The 22,610-nt window shown below is 44.9% G+C and overlaps 1 protein-coding gene across 2 annotated transcripts in view; it reads right to left on the bottom strand.

Annotated features, from left to right (window-relative positions):
• Window positions 1-3,248: 3,248 nt before the first annotated feature.
• The window catches only part of CHL1 (cell adhesion molecule L1 like), a 126,396-nt gene continuing 107,034 nt past the window's right edge, over window positions 3,249-22,610 (bottom strand). For both annotated transcript variants that reach the window (XM_033926532.1, XM_033926531.1), the window contains exons 22-25: window positions 18,835-19,014; window positions 17,461-17,592; window positions 11,144-11,216; window positions 3,249-9,138 (exon numbers count right to left, since the gene is read on the bottom strand). In XM_033926532.1, coding sequence (XP_033782423.1) covers window positions 8,928-9,138; window positions 11,144-11,216; window positions 17,461-17,592; window positions 18,835-19,014 — 596 coding nt within the window. In that variant the 3' untranslated portion in view covers window positions 3,249-8,927. The remainder of the gene's footprint in view (window positions 9,139-11,143; window positions 11,217-17,460; window positions 17,593-18,834; window positions 19,015-22,610) is intronic.

Below are 22,610 nucleotides of genomic sequence, written 5' to 3'. Positions count from 1 at the left end.
TTGCTCAGCAAGATTCGGCCACGGATCGCCCAACAACGGTGAGTTTAGTGAATCTAGACCTTAATATGGCAGCCAGCCCACTGAATATCAGGCCTTATGTGGACGTACGCTCTCTTCCACCCTGACCGCCTGAGAATACTTAAAATCAGGCAGGAACTTGTCTGTGTGTGTACCTAATAATAATAATAACTTTATTTCTTCTATACCGCCATAGTCATGAGATTTCTAGGCGGTTCACAGAATCTTAAAAAGGCAGTTGAAATACAATATATCGATTGTTAGCAAATGTTAGAAGTTTCAGATGTTTCAGATTTATATGCAGGAGAGGACATATTTAGTGTTTGGTGTAGGTACTTTTTAGGTCGAATAAGGCAGTTTTTATGGCTTTTCTAAAGGCGTCATAGGTCAGTCTTGCTCCATTGATATAGTTGTCTAACCAGTGTTGTTGTTTGTTTGCTTGGTACATAAAAGTTCTATCCAGAAAGGTTTTGTATTTGCAGCCAGTAATTCTCTGATGTCAGAGAAAGGGTGGGACCGCCGGAAGAGGAAGCAGCGCAGACGCAGGGCTCAGAGAAGGGGCGGGACCGCCAGCAGAGGAAGCAGCAGGACAACGGTAGGCAGCTTCTCCGTGATGGGGGGGGGGAGGCTGTGGGGGTGCGAGCGGTCCTTCAGGCTGGGGGTGTGAGCGGTCCTGCGGGGTGAATCGGACGTCGGGGGGGGGGAACTATGTAAAAAAAAATTTGTACAACGCGCTCACGAATATAACGCGCATGGTTATACTCAGTTTGTAAAATCGTATATAACGCGTGCGTTATATGCGTGAAAATATGGTAGTCCAGTGTAGAAAGCACTAGCGATTGCACTAGTCTAGTTGTAGAATCAGAGCACTTGTTCCTTTGCTGAATAAGCCATATAGGTGGTTAAGGATCGAGGCTAGGACTGTCTCAGTGCTAAAACCTTTTCTGAATCCCGATTGGTATGCACTGAGTATGTTAAATTTGTCTAAATAGTCCACTAACTCCATGTTGACCAGTCCTTCGAGCAGTTTGGTGAATAAGGGGATGCTTGCTATCGGTCTATAGTTGGTTTTTAGGGCTAGTGAGTTTTTTTGGTCTTTAGGAATGGGTGTGATTAGTATGTGACCCATTTCCTTGTGGAATGTTCCTTCAGTGATAGTGGTTGCTATCCAGTTAAAGAGATCCTTTTTAAAATCTAGTGTAGCTGCTTTCAAGGTCTTGGAAGGACATACGTCCAGTAAGCTGTTTGCAGTGGCGTACCAGGGGGGGGGGGCGGGAGGGGCGGTCCGCCCCGGGTGCCAGCCCTGAAGGGGTGCTCCCGGCCTTGCCGTTCAGTCCCCCCACACCCCCGAAGGACCGCTCGCCCCACTGACCTTCCTGCACCACCTGTGAAGCAGCAAGCAGCAGGATCGCGAGGTCAGCTATCCCTGAGCTGCTTGGGCGCTGCTTCCTGCGCCGCGGTCCCGCCCCTCCTCTGCGATCCTGCTGCGGCTGCTTCATAGGTGGTGCAGGAAGGTCAGTGGGGCGAGCGGTCCTTCGGGGGTGGTGGTGGTGGTGGGGACTGAACGGCAAGGCCGGGAGCATAGGTAGTGCTGCTTCATAGGTGGTGCGGGGAGGCCAGGGGGGCGAGCGGTCCTTCGGGGTGGGGCGGGTGGGCAGGCAGGCATTCAAGGGGGAGGGGGGTGCAGGACTTCGGGGGGGTGCAGGCCTTCAAGGGGGGGACAGGCAGGCAGGCCTTCAAGGGGGGGACAGGCCTACAAGGGGGGGACAAGCCTACAAGGGAGTGGGACAGGCCTTCAAGGGGGGGGGACAGGCCTTCAGGGGGGTGCAGGCCTTCGGGGGGGGGGGGGTGCAGACCTTCAAGGGGGGGGACAGGCCTTTAAGGGGGGGACAGGCAGGCAGGTCTTCAATCGGGCTTTCACCCCCTCCATTCTACAGAAACTGCCCTTGCTAAAGTCTCCAATGACCTGCTTCTGGCCAAGTCAATATGAGGTCTCTGCTCCGTCCTCATCCTCCTTGATCCATATGTGGACTCTGTCTCTGGTAGTGTTCAAGGCCCAGTTAAAAGCCCACCTCTTTGAGAGTGCTTTCGACTCCTAACTCCTTTTACCTTGGGTTCTGTATCCCCAACCCTAAATGTCGTGTCTCTCTGTCTAAGTTAGGTTGTAAGCTCTTCCTAGCTATATAATCTTTAGATGATTCTAAGAACTGGGATAAATTTAGACTGTCAGGAGATACCACTTGATCGAAACCTCCTTCTTTACCAATAACCTTAGTACCAGTTGGGATATAATAAAGGTTATTAGGCATAAATCCTTCAACCTGCGTATAGTGAAGAATATCTTTCATATACATTTTTAACAATTCTAAAGGTGAAAGAAAATGAGATATAGGGAAATTTAAGAATCTAAAATTTTTTGATCTCCTGGCATTTTCCATTTGTAAATGCAAAACAGTGTTATCTTTCATACTAGAAGTTAAACATGATTGCATTACCATAACAAATGCATCTAATTTATCCACTCTTTTTTCTACTAAAGCTAATTGAGCTTCATGGTTAGTTACTTTATTAGTAATCTCAGTTGAAAATTGACATAGCTTAACAACTGTGCCCTGAAGGGAGTTCTCTATTCTGTTCACTACTTTCCAGACATCCTGAAGTGTTATAAGTTTTTCACTAGTAACAGAACTAACAGTAGACACTAGAGGCATTGATACTGGAGATAGTGATGTAAGTCATTTCCCTGCATTTAATGTCTTTGTCTTTGAGTCCAATTCATCTATAGAGATAGTGGCTCTTGGCCAGAATCAAAGCTGGAAACCTGCGTCCTTCTTCTCTCAGAAGGAAAGGGAATACTTAACTGCAGCCCTATTGCTGAACTATCCAGGGGTACGGACTGTTCTTCGGACTTCCTTTTTTTCTTTACAAAGAACACATTCTTTCCTCATGCAGTCTTCATTCACTTATTCTATAGTGCTAACTGCTCTTGGAGTTTGTGTCTGTTGGGGCTTGTTCATACAGAACAGCTTCAGAACTTCACTGAGCCGTCATCATCTTTCTGGCCCAGAAAAAAATAGATGCATTTTACTAAAATAAGAAGAAACAAAATGTTTCACATTCAACTTTCTTTATTTTATCGACAAAACCAAAACACACCATTCTCTACATATCAAAAATTGAGCTACATAGAGTTTTTGACTGGATGTTTCCAATGAATATATTCATGTGTCTACTTACATCAAAAAATTAGGACTGGGCAGCCAGAAAATTTCATTTCATATCATTGCTGGAAATGTTACTTTTTGTTTGTCATCATGGAAGCAAAGTTGCCGAGTGTGTGATCCTTCCACTGTGCACTCTTTTGGAAACCGTCCGTTCATGCACACACCATCACCCATGCACAATGGTTTCAGAGAAAAGAGTGCACACCTTTGAACATGGGGCTTGATTCTGGAAACAGCAACGGTCACAGTTGGTGCCTGAAAAAAGGCATCTAACGCATGGCGCAGTAGGCGCAATGTCCAGAATCACATCTATTTTTTGGTACAGACACCTTAAATGTAGGCCAGCATTTTATAGGTCTACTTTTAAGGTGTCTCACGCCTACGGACGGCTAAGGCCACTTCCAGCGTAAGCCTGTGCTGTCCTTAGGCATGCCTAGATGCCTCTGAAGGTGCGAGTTAGATGCCTACATTGTAGGCGTCTTTCGCCACATTGATGAAAAAACCCAAAACATGCATCCCAATTGGTCTGTTAGATGGCCAAAGGATGCCTACCACTGCCTACAATTGGGATGCCATTTTGAGAATCAGGCCCATAGAGTGCATTCATTGGAAAGCAGGTGCACTGCTATCAGCAAACAAAAACAATCTTGAAATTTAATTTTTTTTTCTGCTTGTTTTCATTTGTTGATGACAAGCAACATGTTGACATTTTCCATGTTGTTGCATATAACAGCCCGTCCTTACAAAAAAAAAAATCACATTATGATGCACAATGATTCAATCACATCGCACACTATTTGTAAAATTAATTAATGAATGAAAAATTTGCTGGTATCAAAAATATACATTGAAGGTCAGGCAAAGAGCAGTAGGGTAGAGAGATAAGCATTTCCTCTGGATGTGACCTTTGGACGCAAGACAACTGAACTCAGTGTAAGAGGTCAAATAAGTCACCTGAGGTGTATAACCTCCTCTTTCCAATATCTATCCAAATAATAGAAGCCATCTCCCAATTAGGTTCTGATTGGACTGTGAAAAGACTGTTATTGGGATATAACTAGGGTATTTTGATGCTGTTTTTTTGTGGATACATACATTTCAGCAGGAGACACTGTGAAATCCAGGACAGGAGAATGCTTCACACTGTTTCAGAGATTGGTCTACTGCAGCTCCATTACTTCCTCTGAACCAATCTCCGAAGGATAGGTCAATATAGGTAGGGCTTAATTTGTAGGCAGAAAGAGAGTAGGAAGAGCCACTGCCTTGTTCTGCTCCAGGTCCACCCTCAGTTCAGGCTATTCCCCCAGAGGAATGTTTTCTAGGAAACGTGTCTCTGTAGCAGAGGATAAATCACAAAGAATCTTTTTTCCCAGGACTTTGTTTCTTCATTCATTCATTTCGCTTAACTCCTCACCTTTTTATTCTGGTTTAGCCTTTTCCATATCAATCAGCCTCCCTGCTCTGTTTTTCCTCCTTAGTCTTCTCATCAATTTGTCTTTCTTTCCAACCCTTCTCTGCCCATCCCCCACTGACCCCTTCCATGGATATCTTTCTCTGACCACATCTCTCTTTATCCCACCCTCCGTTTGCTTCTTTGCCATTTCCAAGCCACCTTCAACCATCCTATCCCCATCCTTCAGTTCATTTCCTCCTTTATGCAGTTCCCTCTTCCCTCTTTTTTTGTTTTATGCACCGATTAAAGATGGGTGTGACAGGTGGTGGTTTAAGAGGAAAAAGGGCTGTCCAAGTCAGGACGTGCTCAATTTCCTGGGTATTTTACAAACAGATCACTGAACATGAAGTCTTTCATAAAATATTTATAAGGCCACAGAAAAGAGATGTGACATTTACAGCACATCAGGCAGAAAAAGCCATTTTACGAAGAAGTCCAGCATCACTCATAGTTTTAAACTTCTACTGTAAGTGCAAATTTTTTTCTATGTCCTTGGATGATTATTTCTGTCCTATAGTTATTTGGGTCTATTTTTATTTGTGAGTAAACCTCTGTGACCTTCATGTAAGAAATGACATTTGAATAAACATATTTCAATGGGTAAATGATGGGCTGCAGCTGAAAACACATCATGCTGGACTTTACAAACCTGGACATCCACAGGGATCCAATTAAAGAGCCAAGCTAGAAAACAAGACATTTCTTAGCTCGTTTTAAGCCCAATAACCTCTTCAATTACTTGTGCAGAACCCAGATCCAAATGAGCATGAGCCAATGTGTAGATTTGATGAAGCAGACTTGTGTTTCTTCCATTTGAAAATTAGGGTCCCGATCCTGAAATCTGATTTCTTTGTGCCCATGCTGAGAAGCCTCATCCTATGCACTTGTTTTTGCCTTGAATCAGCCGATAATGAAGCTGTACAACATTAGATTGGGGTGGGCAGATAACAGTGCTGTCTCCAAGAGATCCATTTCACACCTCCCGTTAATTGAAAAGGATCCACTTATTTCTTTGCATTTTCTTTTCAATGTTACTACTACTACTTATCATTTCTACTAGACACTGTACATCAAAACACAGAAGAGACAGTCCTGAGCTTACAATCTAATCAAGAGAAACAAACTGCTCAGGTGGGGGAATTACAGAGGGGATGATAAGACAGATATTGGTGCTTAGAAGGAGTCTGAATTTGAAGACTGACAGAGATGGAGCTTGGTGTATTGAGTCAGGCAGTTTGTTCCAGACATAGGGTGTAGCAAGATAGAAGGGACGGAGTCTGGAGTTGGCTGTAGAGGAAAAGGGTACAGAGAAGAGAGACTTATCCAATGACTGGAGTGTCTGAGTGTTACTGTATGTTTTCCCTTGGGATCATGGACTTTGGTTCTTTGAAAAACTCACTTTAAGGAATCAGAAAAAAATGAGAAGGAATGCTAAAACTGGCACATGAAGATCTATTAACAAGTTTATGATAAACATAGTGTGCATAAAACTAGAGAAAAGGGAACAATCTGAAGTCAAAACCCTTTCTACAAAGTCACTCAAAGTTCAGGAGCCCTAATAGCACAGAAGACACTTCTACAACCAACACAAAATGTAACCAGACATTTTCATCCTATCTCCACCCCCACCTCCACCTCAAGAATGCAACACCGTGATACTGGTGACTGGTTGTGCTTTGGAACCTATTAAAGAAACCTTGTGTCCACTAAAGGCTCCTATGAACGGGCTAACTTCTTCCAACCCCATCAATACAGGTGTGAGATATCTGGGGGTAGGATTCTCAGCCTCATTACTATAGCAGGGAGTTGTTGAATGATCTTCCATGAACATAGAAACAGGATGGCCGATAAAGGCCAAATGGCCCATCCACAACATCCACTATCTCCTCCTCTCCCTATGAGATGATACCTATCTAGCAAGAGGATGGGATCAAAGTACAGCAAATGGGATGAAACCTGCATGATTTCCAGTGAGAGCCACCTTGCTGAGCAGTCTAGAAGTACCATGCCGGTTTTTATTTACCAGTTTTTACTGCGTTACTATGACAACCTTTTCAGTCTATGAAAAGTAACCTTTAAAGAAAGGATCTCTTTGGATGTATGTCATCTTTGGATAATGTTCGTTGGTTGAACAAAAAAAGATCACAGCTTGAGCAGAATCCCATTTTCTCTAGCACCAAAACTGTATTCCACATGCAAGAATTTCACAATACAAATAACTTCTATGATGTCATTTCTACAATCTAATCCTAGAACCAAATGATGTACATAACCCATAAGTTGAGGGAATCCAAACCATTACAGAATAGGGATATCTACAAATGGGATTCAGGGTGCACCAGACTGGTCTTGGAAGGATTGTACCAGAGACTATTGCTTGAATGATAACGGCTCGTTCCACGGAACTGAAAGCTCAAAATTTTGCAAGAGGAATTGTCAAGGTAAAAACAGAGGCCTAGTAGAACAGGGATCCTCCAGTTTAAGATTAGACAACTGTCTCCAGTACATATGCAAACTTGGTAAAATTATTGTGCCCTTTCCTTCTGAAAAGTTGACACTCGGTATGGAAATGTCAGTCTTGATGCCACATCATTTATCACTGGAAAGACTATGCATGTTTGTAATTATTAAAGTATGAATGACATTGCACTTCTGTACAGACCAGTGAAGTTGTATGGCATAGATTCTAATAGCCAAATTTCTTTGACTATCTCCTGCAATTAGAGCACTCGTCTTCAGAAAGTATCATGGGTTGAATTCAGGAAATTGCACTCAGATGTAGGTGCTGGAAAGATCTGTGCACAATTCATACCACCTGATGTTCAACGCTATTTAACCAGCCAGGAGCATGGTGTTTGGAGGTCGTTGGCTTTCTCTGCTGAATATTAGCGCTTAGCAGCTAAAACTTAAGCTGGCTATATCACACAATAGCCACCAATATTAAGTGCCGACCAGTCAAAATTTAGTGGCTAAATTGGGCCGCGCAGTTAGCTGGTCTACCTTTGGCCACTATGACTTAACTGGCCAGTGCTTAAAATTGATTTAGCTGACTCAGCCGGCCAAAAATAGACCAAATAGACCAGATTTTTTATTCTGGTCACCAGAAACTGTCCGCCACTTAATATGGGGGCTAAGTGTCAAGGCGAGAGTTAGCCAGCTTCCCTCCCAAGGTCTGAATATCAGCCCCATATTATATAAAAGGTGGTCCATACAAAATGCTCTTTATAGAAGATTCTTGTGCCCAGCTTTCAGCAGAAGGACTTCCTGCTGCTGAAACCCAGAGTAAATCCTGGCATGTAAGTTGGGAGTTCTAGAAAACTGTGCCTAATTTTTAGGAAGGCCCATACCCCTCCCATGGCACCTGAGACACTTTGGACTCGCATAGGCAGATGCATGTGTAAATCTAAATTAGTGTTAATTAATGCTAGTAATTAGTTTGTTAATTTGCATCTGCCCTGCACACTCAAATTTAGGTGACCTGTATAGTCTCTGGAGCATGTGTCCTATGATAGCTTCGCTTATGGACAATAACTTTCCTTATGCAGAAGCTTTCTGTATGCTGAAGTCTTGAACAGCTGTGAAATAAGGTCATTCAGAGTTTTGGCACAGGAAGACAGAACCTTTTCATGCCAGATGTGGTGAAAGGAGTAGACAGAGCTAGGTTCACCCAAATTCCTGTAGAAAAGAGCAATACACCATTTTTGGCCAGATAGTGTAAGTAACAAAGGATGGATTTATAATTTGTGATCCTTCAGGTACTTTTAACCTGGTTTAGCCACTGTTAGAAATAAGATGCAGTGCTTAAAGGACCTTTATTCTGACTTTCTGAAGCATGCCTCTGATTCAGCCCTGAACTTCACTAATCAAAAGATGTCGCCCTGAAATGGCCATCAGTCACTCAATGTAAAGCAAATTTCTGTTATAGTGCAGGTCCCTACATATGGCAATATGACTGATAGTGATGGTCTCCTGAGGAGCCAGTAACTAACCCTCTCTCAGCAATGGAGGTGCTCCCTTGCCACCCAGAGAAAGAGAAAATCAGATGATGCTATGATGCCTACAACAGGAATAAACAAAGATTTTTTTTTCTACCTATGTGACAATGGCATGTTACAGATTTTCTTCAAGATTTCATGTTGGAATCTGTAGGAAAAAGCCTGAGGATTCCTACAGTGAAACTGGGACATTGCACTTTGGAACAGACACTGTGTGTATCAGTGTAAGGATGGACTCTATGTGTGGATGGGATACATGAGTGCAGATCTTCGATTTCCTTCTACATTGTCTTTCAATCCAGTATAAGCTCCAATAAAAGAACCATCTTCGTTGAACTGCCCGTGCTCTCCATCACCATAGTCTCCAAGGCTATCTGTACTGTCTGAGCATTTCAGGTCCATGCTGAGTGACTGCAAGCTGCTTTTCAGAGGTTTCTCATCACTGTCACTAGAAGAAGAAATGAAGAGTTGGCCAAGAAATGTCTCAAATATCATCCCATCCCCCAACTTGAGAAGAGGGTGGATTGCTCAGCAAGAAAGGAATGGATTTTAGCACTTAGAGGAAGATACAACACTTATTGGAAACCATAGGAGCTGAGCACCCTAATATTGAGCAAGGCCCTTCATTGTGTTAGAGCTACGGTCAGTGGTGAACCTTGAAATTCAATGTCAAGCCATATCCAGTGACTGCCATTGAATTTCTGGCTTTGTTTTGGTTGCTTTTGACGTTGGCAGTTAGGTCGATATTCATTGATTGACTGGCTAAGTTATAGCGGCCAAAAATAGACTTGATATTTATGTGGATCCATCTGGTTGCTAAACTTACTGCCTATGTTGCACGCCATAGATGGTAGCCAGGCTAGCTACTATTTCTAATATTCAGCTGCCATCTTACATTGGGCATTAGCACTTTTGGCCATATCCCATGCTGCTCCTTGTGACCCTGGACAAGTCACTCAATCCTCCATTGCAATCCACTTAGGCTGTAAATGGTGGTGCTAAAGAGGGTCACCCAAATTTACCCCAAGGGATGGGGAGGATGGGAGTGCCACACACAGAAGTAGAGCTGTCTCCTTTCATTACACGGATATACTTAGGGGAGCACTTTAGTAACTGGACAGCCTGCTCCCACTTATATACTATAGGCTGGTGCTTTTCTACCCAAAGTTCCCCCCTATACTCTACAGCAGGGGTGGCCACACTTTTTGGGCTTGCGAGCTACTTGTAAAATGACCAAGTCAACAATAAAAACACTAAACATATACCCCCTCTTTTACTAAGGTGCGCTGGCCGATCTAGTGCACGCTAAGTGCTAATGCAGTATATTCTTTGGATGCATTAGCATTTCGCACACCTTAGTAAAAGACCCCCCATATTTATTTATTATATATACTGTGTGCACCTCTTCTGTCCTCCAGACCTCGTTCAATTCCCCAACCAACATCTCTCTCTGTCCCTGCAGGAGTCCAACTTTTCTTCCTCTCTCCTCCACCCTTATTGGCAACATGTCTCCTTCTCTCTCCCTTCTCTGTTATGATCGTGCATCTCTCTGTTCTTCCTCAGGGTCTCTTCCCCTCTGTCTGCACCTTCCATAGCTAACATCTGACCCCCTCTCTTCAGCCTCCCCTTGGTTTCAGGTTTCTCCTTCTCTCAATCTTCCTTCTACTAACATTGGTCCAGGTCTTTGTCTCTCTCACTCTGTCTTCCCCCTCCCCAGGGCCTGGCACCACTCTTTCCTCGGTTCAGGGTGTTTCCCCTCTCTAACCACTCTAGTAGTCCAGGATCTGCCCCGTCTTCCCCCTCCCTTTTGGTTCAAGGTTTTTGGTTCAAAGCTGCTTTCCACCTCCCCTCCTTAAGGTCCTTTTGCCTCTTCCCCCCCCCGATCCAACATCTCTAAGGCAACCCCCATCCCACCAGGGCCCTTGCGATGGGCACAGCTTTACCTCTTGATTGCAACTGTCCTCGTCTCCGTTCTTCCCTCTGGGCCTAACTACCACAGTTGAAAGTTAATTATGGCAGCCTGCAGAGCAAACGTAGCAGGCTGCCGTCGGCCTTTGTAGCACGTTCTCTCTGCCGCAGTCCCGCACCTCCTCTAACATCAGGGGCGGGACCGCAGCAGAGGGAACGTGCTATGGAGGTCAATGGCAGGCTGCTGTAATGAACTTTCAATTGTGGTAGGTCCAAAGGGAAGAACGGAGGATGCAGAGGGGGACGCGTGTCATCTGAGCAAGACAGCCGGGCGCCCGGCTAAAAGATGCTAAAGACACTAGGAAGAAGACTGGCTCAGTGATTTACTGGCATTGCCTTTGCGATCGACATTTTGGGCACCCCTGCTCTACAGCTGTGCGGAGGGATAATTTTGAGCTGCTGCCGCCTTCTTCACTTAGTAACTCAGATACTCATCTCTTGTAAAGATATTCCAGGTAAACCAATGCTTGGGAATGTTAATTTACCTATATTCTCCAAAATGTTCATCTGTCACAGACCGTGCATCAAGGTCTGAGTGTAAATCTTCTTTTTCTTTTACTGCAAAATAAAAACAGGCTTTATTTTCTGCACACATTAGAAAAATCAAAGTTGACTAAGCCCAGGAAGATGCAGAGGAGAAAGTCAAACATGAAATAGGACCTGTGGAGCAGACTAGATGGGCTTTGGACCCTTTATATCTCTGAGGTTCCATTAATTGAGTGAAAGTATTACCATGTCATTTCCTTACTACTTTTCAAAACAATAAACCGTCAGTTCGACACCACTCGGGATTTTGTAGACCTCTATCATATCCCCCTCAGCAGTCCCTTTTCCAAGCTAGAGTCCTAACGAGAGAAGTTCCATCCCCTTTATCATTTTGGTTCCCCTTTTTGAACCTTGTCTAATTCCACTATATCTTTTTTAAGATATTGCAACTAGAATTCAACACAATGGAGCAATTCAAAGGCATTATAATATTCTTAGTCTTATTAACAATTCCTTTTTATAATAATTGCTAGCACCTTGTTTGTTCACAACACATTGGGATACTGGGCTAAATGGACCATTGGCCCACTAAGGCTATTCTTATGTTCAAATGTTATTTAAGTGGCCAAGATTTGTTTCTGGCCAGTTAAATGGCACTGAATATTAGGCAGAATGCGTTCAGTAATTACATAGTAACTTAGTAAATGATGGCAGATAAAGACCTGAACAGTCCATCCAGTCTGCCCATTAGTTATATCCATTAAAAATACATGATTAAATTAACTTGTCTCTTCTTTTATATTTCTGGGTCATAAATTGTAAAGTTCACCTGGTATTGTCCTATGTTCCAAATGCTGAAGTTGCCGTCCAAGCTCACTCCAGTCTGTCCAATCATCCTGTTTGCAGGATATCTACCATAAAGTCTGGCCAGTAACATCCTCAGGTTCCAAGTTAGTGGAGTCCCCATTGATGCCCTCCTCAGTCCATCCTACACCAAATCATATGGGACAGAGACCGTGCAAGTCTGCCTTAGTTCTTTAATTTACATCCTTCATTTTCTAATTAGAGATCCTCTATTTTTATCCCACGCATTTTTTAATTCCATCACCGTTTTCCTTTCCATCACTTCTCTCTGGAGGGCATTCCAGGCATCTACCACCCTCTTCGTGAAGAAGAATTTCCTTACATTGCTCCTAAGTCTTCTTCCCTGCAGCCTCAAATCATTGCCTTCTAGTTTTAACATTTTTTCTTCTCTGGAAAAGATTTGGTTCTATATTAATACCTTTCAAGTATTTAAACGTCTGTATCATATCTCCCCTGCCCCTCCTCTTCTCCAGAGTATTTAGGTCTTCCAGTCTCTTCTCATACTTCTTTTGGTTCAAACCCCTTACCATTTCCATCACCTTCCTCTAGACCGCTTCATATCCTTTGCCATATACGGTCTCCAAAACTGAACAAGTGTGGCCTCACCAACAACCTATACAGGGGCATCAACACCTCGCTTCTTCTGCTGGTTATTCCTCTTTCTATACAGCCTAGCATCCGTCTGGCTACAGCCACCGCATTATCACACTGTTTAGCTGCCTTTAGATCCTCAGACACAATCACCCTAAGGTCCCTCTCTCCATTTGTGCTTCTTCGCATTGAATTTTAATTGCCAGACGTTAGACCATTGTTCTAACTTTTGCAGATCTTTTTTCATGTTTTCCACTCTCTCCTTGGCATCTACTCTGTTACAGATCTTGGTATCATCCGCAAAAAGGCAAACCTTTCCCTCTAACCCTTCAGCAATGCCGCTCTCAAACATATTGAACAGAATTGGTCCCAGTATGTAAATGCAGAAAAAACTAAATTCTTTCTAGCAACTCCCAACAATAAGATCAAAGAAACAATGATTCATGTGAATGGTTTGGACTACAATATAGAACAATCCATAAAAATACTGGGTGTGACTCTGGACAAACATCTCACATTGGAACAACACACTGATTTATCGCACCATAAAGAAATATTTTGATGAAACTTCTTTTCGTTTATTGGTACAGTCCTCAATCTTAAGTATTCTTGATTACTGCAATATTATATATTTAGGTGCTTACAAGAAAATTCTGAAAAAATTGAGGGTGATTCAGAATACTGCTGTTTGCCTCATTTTTGGTGTTATAAAATGGAAGCATATCACTCCTTTTTATCAGAAACTTCACTGGTTACCGATAGAGTTTAGAATTTTGTTTAAATTCTCTTGTATTTCTTATAAATCAGTTTTTGGTATGTCACCTGGGTATCTTGTTTTTCACTTTTCTTTGAATCACTCTAACAAGAACACACGCGGAGTGCACCTGTTTACATATCCCCCTATAAAATCTTGTCGTTACAAGACGTTCTTTGAGAGAACTCTCTAATTTCAGGCCGCTAAATTGAATGTATAGCTTGGAAAAATTATGTTAGAGGTTTCTTCCTATTTTGATTTCAGAAAACTGTTAAAGACAAAACTATTTGGTAGATTGGTATCTTAATGCATCATGTTTAAACTTTATCAAGTTTTTTTCTTATTTTAATCTGATGTATTTTTATCTGCATTGTATGTATTAGCTCTACTTTTTGTGAACCGCCTTGAACTTTCCCGGTATGGCGGTATACAAGAATAAATTATTATTATTATTATTATGTATGCTTGTAATCCACCTTGTTTAAAGGCGGAATAAACTATATTGGCCAGCACTGACATCAAGTTTACCAGTCTGTCATTTCCTGTACCACCTTTTTTTCTGATCTGAAGGAGAAGGGTTACCTTCGAAAGCTCATCATAAAATGTATTTAGTCCAATAAAAAAGGTATTGTCTTATTTCCTTTGTTTTATTTCTTTATACGAAAACCTTTTAGATCTCTGTGTTTCATTAGCCACCTTCCAATCTTTAGCTACCTCTTTTCAACACATTTGATCAATTTTCCATCAGTCATAAGACATTCTTCAGATTTTCATTCTTCTTTAATGCTAAGTTACCCTACCACCAAATTTGTACAATTCAATGAGTAAAAGCGCTGTACTGATCTTCCAGAGGTTGTAAGTTCAACTCCTGGCCCGTTAGATGGTTTTTTTTTCATTTTTAAAGCTAGCAAAATTGATGATGTTCCTCTTTTAATTAAAACCAATGGTGATGTTCAAGATGCAGGCTTTATTAAAAATAAAATTTAATAATCCACATAAAATATATTATGACAGGGAAGCCCCTGTCACGAGGAAAAACCCTCCATCCCTAAAGCTAAGCCAGTTCAGCAGCCAGAGAATAGGGTTTTAGGTAGAGTCAAACAAGCAGGGTTAAAACAAGAGAGCTATCCACCAGGAAACCCAGTAGAGAGGGCTCCCAAACCACAGTCTAATGGCCATTATTAGTTTCCCTGTAAAACCAAGCGGTGAAACCGAGAATCTACCCAGAAGGGGGCGGGGCTACACCTGGGAAGCTGAAGGGAAATAAATTAAACCCAGCTGAGGCTAGAGCCCAGGCCACAACTCCAGGCTGGACATTCCCTCCACAGAGACGGAAAGGTAGCTTTTTGCCACCCAGAGAAGGACAAACAGAAATTCCCCAAGCAGCTAAAGTACTGGAAGTTGCAGAGGGTTTTGTAAGGGAAAGGCAAAGTTATGCTACAGAGGGGGAAAGGGAAGCTTGGCCACCCAGCTCTTCTAACTACCCTGAAGGGGGAGGGGAATGGGAAAATGTGAATGCATAAAGCATGGAAATAGCTAAGTATGATTGTGGTACCAGTAGTATGGCCTGGGAGAGCCATCCTAATATCCCAGAAAGAATGGAGTGGTGATGTCACTGCTCATCAGCCCTGCTCTTTGCAAACGTTTCTCCAGCCAGAATATTAAATGAGCTAGGAACGTATATGTGCTGGGGGAGGACTACAGAGTAGAGAGCTGCACGGGAACGGGAATGACGGGAATCCCGCGGGACCCGTGGGTTCCCCTTTTGGGTCGCGGGGATCCCATGGGGATGCCCCCTAGGGTTGCGGGGATCCCATGGGGACACCTCCGAGGGTCGCGGGGTTCCTGCGGGGTTGGATGGCACTCGAGCCGCGAGGCTAGTCTCCTTCTCCTTACCTGCTCTACTGCAGCACACAGCCGAACGGAAGTCTTCCCGATGTCAGCGCTGACGTCGGAGGGAGGGCTTAAGCAAAGCTCTCCCTTCCTCCGACGTCAGTGCTGACATCGGGAAGACTTCCGGTCAGCTGAGTGCGGCAGAGCAGGTAGGGAGAAGGCAATGGCGTACCAAAAGTGGGGGGGGGGCGGTCCGCTCCAGTTGCAGCCATGGGGGGAGTGTGCACAGCCAGTCAGGTCCCCTTACCTTTTTGGCGCTTCCCCAGACCGACCGACAACAGGCCCGGCCGACAAACCTCCCTGCCCTGTAGCCGCGAATCTAAATTACCTTCTTACAGCAGCTTCAATGCTCCAGCTGCTGTAAGAAGGTAATTTAGATTCGCGGCTACAGGGCAGGGAGGTTTGTCCGACCGGGCCTGTTCTGTTGTCGGTCGGGTGGGGAAGCGCCACAAAGGTAAGGGACAGGGAGGGAGAAAGGGAGGAAAGGTGGAGTGGAGAAGAAAAGACGCTTAAGGGAAATGGGTAAAACTGAGGGGGGAGAAGGCCGCTGAAAGGACATGGGGAAGATGGGAGGGGGGGGAGAAGGATGCTGAAGACAGAGGGGGGAGAAGGACGCTGAAAGCACATGGGGAAGACAAAGGGGTGGAGAAGGACGCTGAAAGGACATGGGAAGATGGGGGGAGAAGGACGCTGAAAGGACATGGGGAAGACGGGGAGGAGAAGGACGCTGAAAGGACATGGGGAAGACAGAGGGGGGAGAAGGACGCTGAAAGGACATGGGGAAGACAGGGGGGAGAAGAACGCTGAAAGGACATGGGGAAGACAGGGGGGAGAAGGACACTGAAAGCACATGTGGAAGGCAGAGTGGGGAGAAGGATGCTGACAGGACATGGGGAAGATGGGGGGGAGAAGGACGCTGGCAGGGAAGAAGACAGAGATGCCAGACTATGGGGGGAGCGGAGGGAAGAAGATGGGTGCCAGACCAATTTGGGAGGGGGGAGAAAGGGAGAGGCACAGTAACAGAGCAAATGGAAGACGCAGAGAGAAGAGAGACAGTGGATGGAAGGAATTGAATGAGAACATGAAGAAAGCAGAAACCAGGCAACAAAGTAGTATATTAGTTGTGTTGATAAAAATTTATAAACATTAGAGGCTCTGGTAGAAACCCATTTACATAGAAATGAAATCATAAACGCATAAATCTATCAATTCCCCTGCAATGATGGGGACCTAGAAATTGGGGCATTTCTACTGCTTCCATGCCCTTCTTTTGCTGATTGGTTCACTATTTGTCCACACTACCTGCTCTGCACTGGACATCCAGTGATTTCCCATAGTTTTTAACTTTAGCCAGTTAACTTTATGTTCAGTGGCTCAACTTAACCAGATAAGTCAGCTAAAATTAACTGGATAAGATGTCTTCTCATTAAATTTCAGTCTTTCTACATTGACTGGATAAAAGTTCATACTCCAAGTTGCTTATTGGGGATTTCCTGTCTATTTTCCCATCTTTCTTCCCAAGATGAATGCAATGGTTATCTTAAAGTGAATCAAGGGCTAAAAAAGTCCTCACTACTGTTATCAAGAGGGATCCCTGCGGAGAACCTGTGAAAGAAATATGGAGAATATCAAGTTTTAATAAACATAAACTTTGTCCTAGACTTCAAGCAATACCTCTGCAATGTATTAGACATATTGCTTCAGTCTTCAAATGTACGATATGATGCCGTACCATACCATATAACATAGTAGATGACGGCAGATAAAGACCCGAATGGTCTATCTAGTCTGCCCAACCTGATTCAATCTAAAAATTTGTTGGGGGTAGGGGGGGCTGTTTCTTTCTCCTTAGCTATTTCTGGGCAAGAATCTAAAGCTCTGCCCGGTACTGTTCTTAGGTTCCAACTACTGAAGTCTCCGTCGAAGCTTACTCCAGTCCATCTATATCCTCCCAGCCATTGAAGCCCTCCCCAGCCCATCCTCCCCCAAACAGCCATATTTTCTTATATCTCACAAAATTTCTACAAGAATTCTTTGTGGTTTACAATAAGATTTTTCAGAGGTTCCAGAGCAATTAAAGTAAGATTCTGGATCTACAATTGGATGGTAATCATGAGAATGATAAAGAGAAGCGATGAATATAGAACACCAGAGAAATGCTGAATATAAATAAATACCTTTATTGAAATGAAAAGGTTTTTAGCTATCACTTACCAGAATATTTTCCTCCTTTATTCCTATGAACAAAGCAGACAGCCAACAAGACAAGTGTGAGCAAAGCTACAGCACACATGAGTCCGATAAACCAGCCTTGAGTAGAGACGCCCTCGTAAGCCCCAACGTATGCTGTTAAACAGAGCAAGAGAAGAGGAATATGAGATTTTTCACTAGTGAACATAAGAAAGAAGTTACACACAAACTCTGAAATTCATGCAATGTCCAGTTTGGAAAACACGAGCTAATGGGTCATTCCTGGAGATAAGGGAGGGTGAAAAGAAGCCCCACCCACTGCCAAGCTACTCTGACATTCTTTCCTGTTCCTGCAGAGTTCCACTGGGCTAGCATTAGACACAGCCAAGTGCTAGGGGTTACTTGACCTAGGGCCCCCAACCTTGTAGAGTCAGACCTGTATGCATAACTTACTTGTCTCAAAATAGTGACCTCAGTTATGCAAAATTTAAGTTAGAAATTCAGGTTATACATACATTTTCAAATCCACCCTACCACTGCCTAACTTAATTGGTTTTAATTGATTTAATCAAAAGACCGTTATTTAAAAAATGAATGTGCCTAAGCGTGCCTTGAAAAAGGCCCCCATTATCCCGCGTACAGAGGCACCTTATGACATCTAATGCCACTAACAGTGGCTATCACTTAAAATGCATCCCCTTTATCATTTTGGCTGCTCTTCTTTGAACCTCCCTCCTTGGTAGTCTAGTGAGGGTCACTGGGGGCAGGAGCAGAGCATCCTCATTCCTGCCCCTTTCGGCTTCTGTTTAAAATGGCCGCTGCACTTTATAGAGTACCAAAAGTTGCCATGAGAGGCAACTGCATCTGTTTTGAACAGAAGCCACAAGGGGCTGCATTCCTACTCCCAACAACCCTCCCTCCACCCCCACTGGACCACCAGGGAGACAGAGGGGCTCCTACCTAGACATTGCAGGGGGTAGGGAGGCAGAGGCATTTCAGGGTGGGTAGAAGGGCGTTGCTTGTGGTTGCAGGCTGGGAGGAAGAGAAGGGGATGACAAGCTTGGAGGGTCTCAAATTTTGTAAAGCTAAAGCAGTTATCTCCCCAATATTCATCTGGCACCCGCATAACTCTTATGTGGCCCCGGCTGAATGGCTGGTCCTACGTAAGCTCCAAGCGGCATGGCTGCCCAGAATGATCTAATATCCAGAGCTGATGCCCAGAAAAGGCCTGAATATCAAGAGTTAATTTTATCTGGTAACGATCAGCCTTTAAGAAAAGGCTGACTGCCACCAGCTGAATGTTGGGAGGTGAGACTCCACAGAGAGAATTATTGTAATCATTCTGGAAAAAGAGTCCAGATGACTAGCTTTCCTCTTATAGGCCACAGAATAACTTACTTGCTTGCATTATAGTCAGGCCTTCCTCTGTGACAGGCCGACCACAACCCGCAGAAGTGCAAGCGGAGAGATAGAACTTATAGCGAGTGCTTGAATCTAGCTCATGAATCCTCCAGATCTCTGTTGAGGGGTTTCTTACATTAATATCCTTTAATGTTCCAATCTCTTGTGTATCATTTACTAGAACAAAGAAAGCAAAATTAACAGAATAAAGCTGAAGGCTCAAAAGGAAGTTTGTTCTTGTATACATTAGACGGAGATATTCAGGTTGATTTTCAAAAGAAATTTACTACTTGGGATCTAGCTAGGTACTTGGGACCTGGGTGGGCCACTGTTGAAAACAGGATACTGGGCTTGATGGACCTTTGGTCTGCCCTAGTACAGCAATTCTTTTGTTCTTATGTGAGCCAAGTCTAGGACAGTCGAGCCATTATGACATCACTGATGAGGTTGGCTCTTAGGCATTGGTGGAATGAGGAATTATGACATCACAATCTCAGCTCCGGACTGTTGCTACTCTGGGTTTCTGCCAGGTACTTGGGACCTGGGTTGGCCACTGTTGGAAACAGGAAACTAAGCTTGATGGACCTTTGGTTTGTCCCATTATGGCAATTGTTATATTCTTATGTACAAGTTGGCAGCAGCATAGTTTATATAAATCCTTATTATAAATGTCTAGCAAATGGAATGATTAGAAGTGGAAAAAGGCAATAGTGAGCAAAGGGCAGTATTTCAGAAAGTTTGATAAGTTTTTTGGGGTTGTCCGCCACAGAGAGCTTGAAATTTGGTGTTGAATTATTAAAGTATGAGTGAATGTTGGGTCAGAAAGTTTGGCACACATTGCTTTGGAAGGTGGAAGTGAAGGGGGTTAAAGTATGTGTGTGTGTGTGTGTGTAGGGGAGGGGGGGTGAGAAACCCAAGTCCATTTCTGGTTTTGTCCCAAAGATGGGGATGAAATTCACTAGACCCCGATGCAGGATTGCTGATCAAGTTGAAACTCAGACTGCAGAATTAGCTGACTACTACTTAGACAGAGAGATTACATCAGATGAGGAATGGCAGGAAAGCTTTACCCAGTTTAGTGTAGTTACTTACCTGTAACGTAGGTTCTCCGTGGACAGCAGGATAGTCAGCCACATATGGGTGTTGTCCCAACACCTCCCAATTTGCGGATAAGCTCTCCAATAGCTCAGAGAGATTTTTTTTTTTTTTTTTTCTCTGAGCACGTGCAGTGCCCGGGCCCCACTGGGCATGCCCAAGCCCTACCCATTTCCCCCTGCTTCCCCCTAATCCCCAGGATGTTCCTAGCTGTGGCCGGGTCGGCCGTATGGGGAGGCGGGTGGGTTGTGTGGCTGACTATCCTGCTGTCCACGGAGAACCTACGTTACAGGTAAGTAACTACACTTTCTCCTAGGACAAGCAGGATGAGTCAGCCACATATGGGTGACTCCCTACCCGAAGGATGTACCGACTGGACCTGCGCCTTAGCGCTTTGTGCATCCCTCGCCTGGCTGTGGAGGCCGAGCCGGGCAGGGTAATCAGGCAAAGCAGGTAAAGTTGTGGAAACAAGGTTTTAGATAAAGTGCTATGTTAACTGAGCAATAATACTCACAGAACAATGAACTGGTCAATGACAATCAATGAACAGTGAGAAACCAACTGGTCAACAGTGACAAATCGTACTTGCATGTGAGAATTCATACTTGCCTATTCCACATTCAGTCTAGGAAAGAGTGCTGGAAGACCTACTTAATCAATATCTATAACCCCCTACTTGAACAGTGTTTGTCGATATTTATAACCCCCTACTTGATCAGTGTTTGTCAAGGCTCTGCTAGTGGTTGCTGTCCCTCCCGGGAGGGAAGAGCCACTTCCAAGACTGCTCAGCCGAATGCATTTGGAGCGTGGAATGCTATGTCGAGGCAGTAGTGCTTGGTGAAGGTGTGCATGGAGGACCAAGTGGCTGCATCGCAGATGTCCCCTATTGGTGTGTGGTGCAGAAGTGCCGTTGTGTTGGCTATGGTTCTGCGCTGGTGGGCGTTGGCTCCCACCTGCGGTTGATGCTGCGCTTTTCTATAGGTGAAGGGGATGCACTCTTATATCCAGCGCGAGCGCCTGCGTTTGGTGGCCGGAAGTCCTGGTCTGTTTTGGTTGTAGGAGACGAACAATTGAGGCTTGTCTAATCTGCTGCATAGTCAGGGCCCGCACACAGTTCAGGAGGTGTTGCTGAGGTGGCAGTGTGCCTCCCTGTGGGGAGATGTAGAGTGCCGGGAGGCACGCTGAAGCCACCTTCGGCAAGAATCGGGGGTGGGTTCTGGGTACCACCCTGTTCTCATGAGGGAGTGTGTCGGTAGACACGATGGTCAGGGTTTTCCCAGCCAGGAATACGGGATCTGCCTCCCCCAAAGGTTTGAAGGGGTCGAGGTGAGATGATGCGGCACCAAGTTAAGGTCCCATCCGGGCGGTGGTGGTCTGGCCTGTGGGTGCAGATTGGACAGTCCCTTCATGAAATTTTGTGATTACTGGATGCCTCGACACTGGTTTGCTGTCTAGGCCAGCGTGGTATGTCGTGATTGCACTTAGGTGGACCTTGATGGAAGTGGGTTTTAGGTCCCCCTGAGATAAGCTCAGTATGTACTGCAGGATGTCCGGTATGGGGCAGTTGTAGGGGTCTCGCTACGTGTCTGTGCACTGGTAGCGGGATCTTCTCCCTTTCAACCCATAGCGTTTTCTGGTTGAAGGTCTTCTGGCTGCCATAAGAGTGTGCTCCACGTCTTGTGGTAGGTTCATCCTCTCATCATCCATGCGGTCAGGGCTAAGGAACGCAGGTCGTGGTGGAGGGTAAGGTTCCCGCGTTGTGTAATGAGAACTGCACTGATCGGGAGCGGGGAGAGGTGGGTGAACCGCTATCCCTTGCCGGAACGGGAACCATGGTTGCAGGAGCCCAAACAGGGCAATCATGATCACTGTTGCTCTGTCCTGAAGAATCTTCTGCAGGACTTAGGGTGTTCCAACTCACAGACAGACCGTCGGGGCTGAGACGGCGATGGGTTGATCTCTTTGCGCAGAAGGTCGAGTATTTTGAGTTCGGTTCGGTTGCAAACAGGTCGATGCTCGGTGTGCCCCAGGTGCTGAAGATCTTCTTCTTCGCCGCTGGGTTGAGACACCACTCATCGGGATCCAGCTGGTGGCTGAGTCTTTCTGCCAGGTCGTTCTGCTCCCACAGGAGGTAAGTTGCCTGGATGGGGCATTGAATGGAGTTGGAGAACTCCCACATGTGGCAAGCTTCCTTGCATAGCGAGGTCGACCCTGTCCCTCCCTGTTTGTTGATATAGTGCAAGGCCACCTGGTTTTCTGTTTGGGTGAGGACTGCCCTGCCTGTTTGAAGGTTTCGAGGGCATTCCCTAAGGCCCTGAGCTCCAGTAGGTGGGTAGTCAGAGGTTGGGTACACTGGTCCCAGTGACGTCTGAGGTGCCCTTTCAGGGATCACATGAGTAGTCTGGTGTGCTGCACAACAAAGACCGGAGCGTGCTGACGATGAGCTGCTGGCAGGGATGCACTGGGCCAGGGATGTCATGGCGTCGATCTAGTAGTCCCGTAAGACGGCCTTGGTCTGCGTGGTGTTGATGACTGCCCAGATGAACGATATCCCCTGGGTGGGTATCAGGTGGGATTTCATGTAGTTGATGAGGAACCCCAGTTCTTGGAGGAGGGTTATGGTGGTTGACGGGGCTGCCAGCTGTCGAGATAAGATAGGACGTGCACCCCTTGAAGGC

This window comes from Geotrypetes seraphini, chromosome 17 (assembly GCF_902459505.1).
Source record: "Geotrypetes seraphini chromosome 17, aGeoSer1.1, whole genome shotgun sequence".
Lineage (NCBI taxonomy): Eukaryota > Metazoa > Chordata > Amphibia > Gymnophiona > Dermophiidae > Geotrypetes > Geotrypetes seraphini.
Note: the sequence above shows the minus strand (reverse complement) of the source record. Positions and strands in the feature narration are given on the sequence as shown.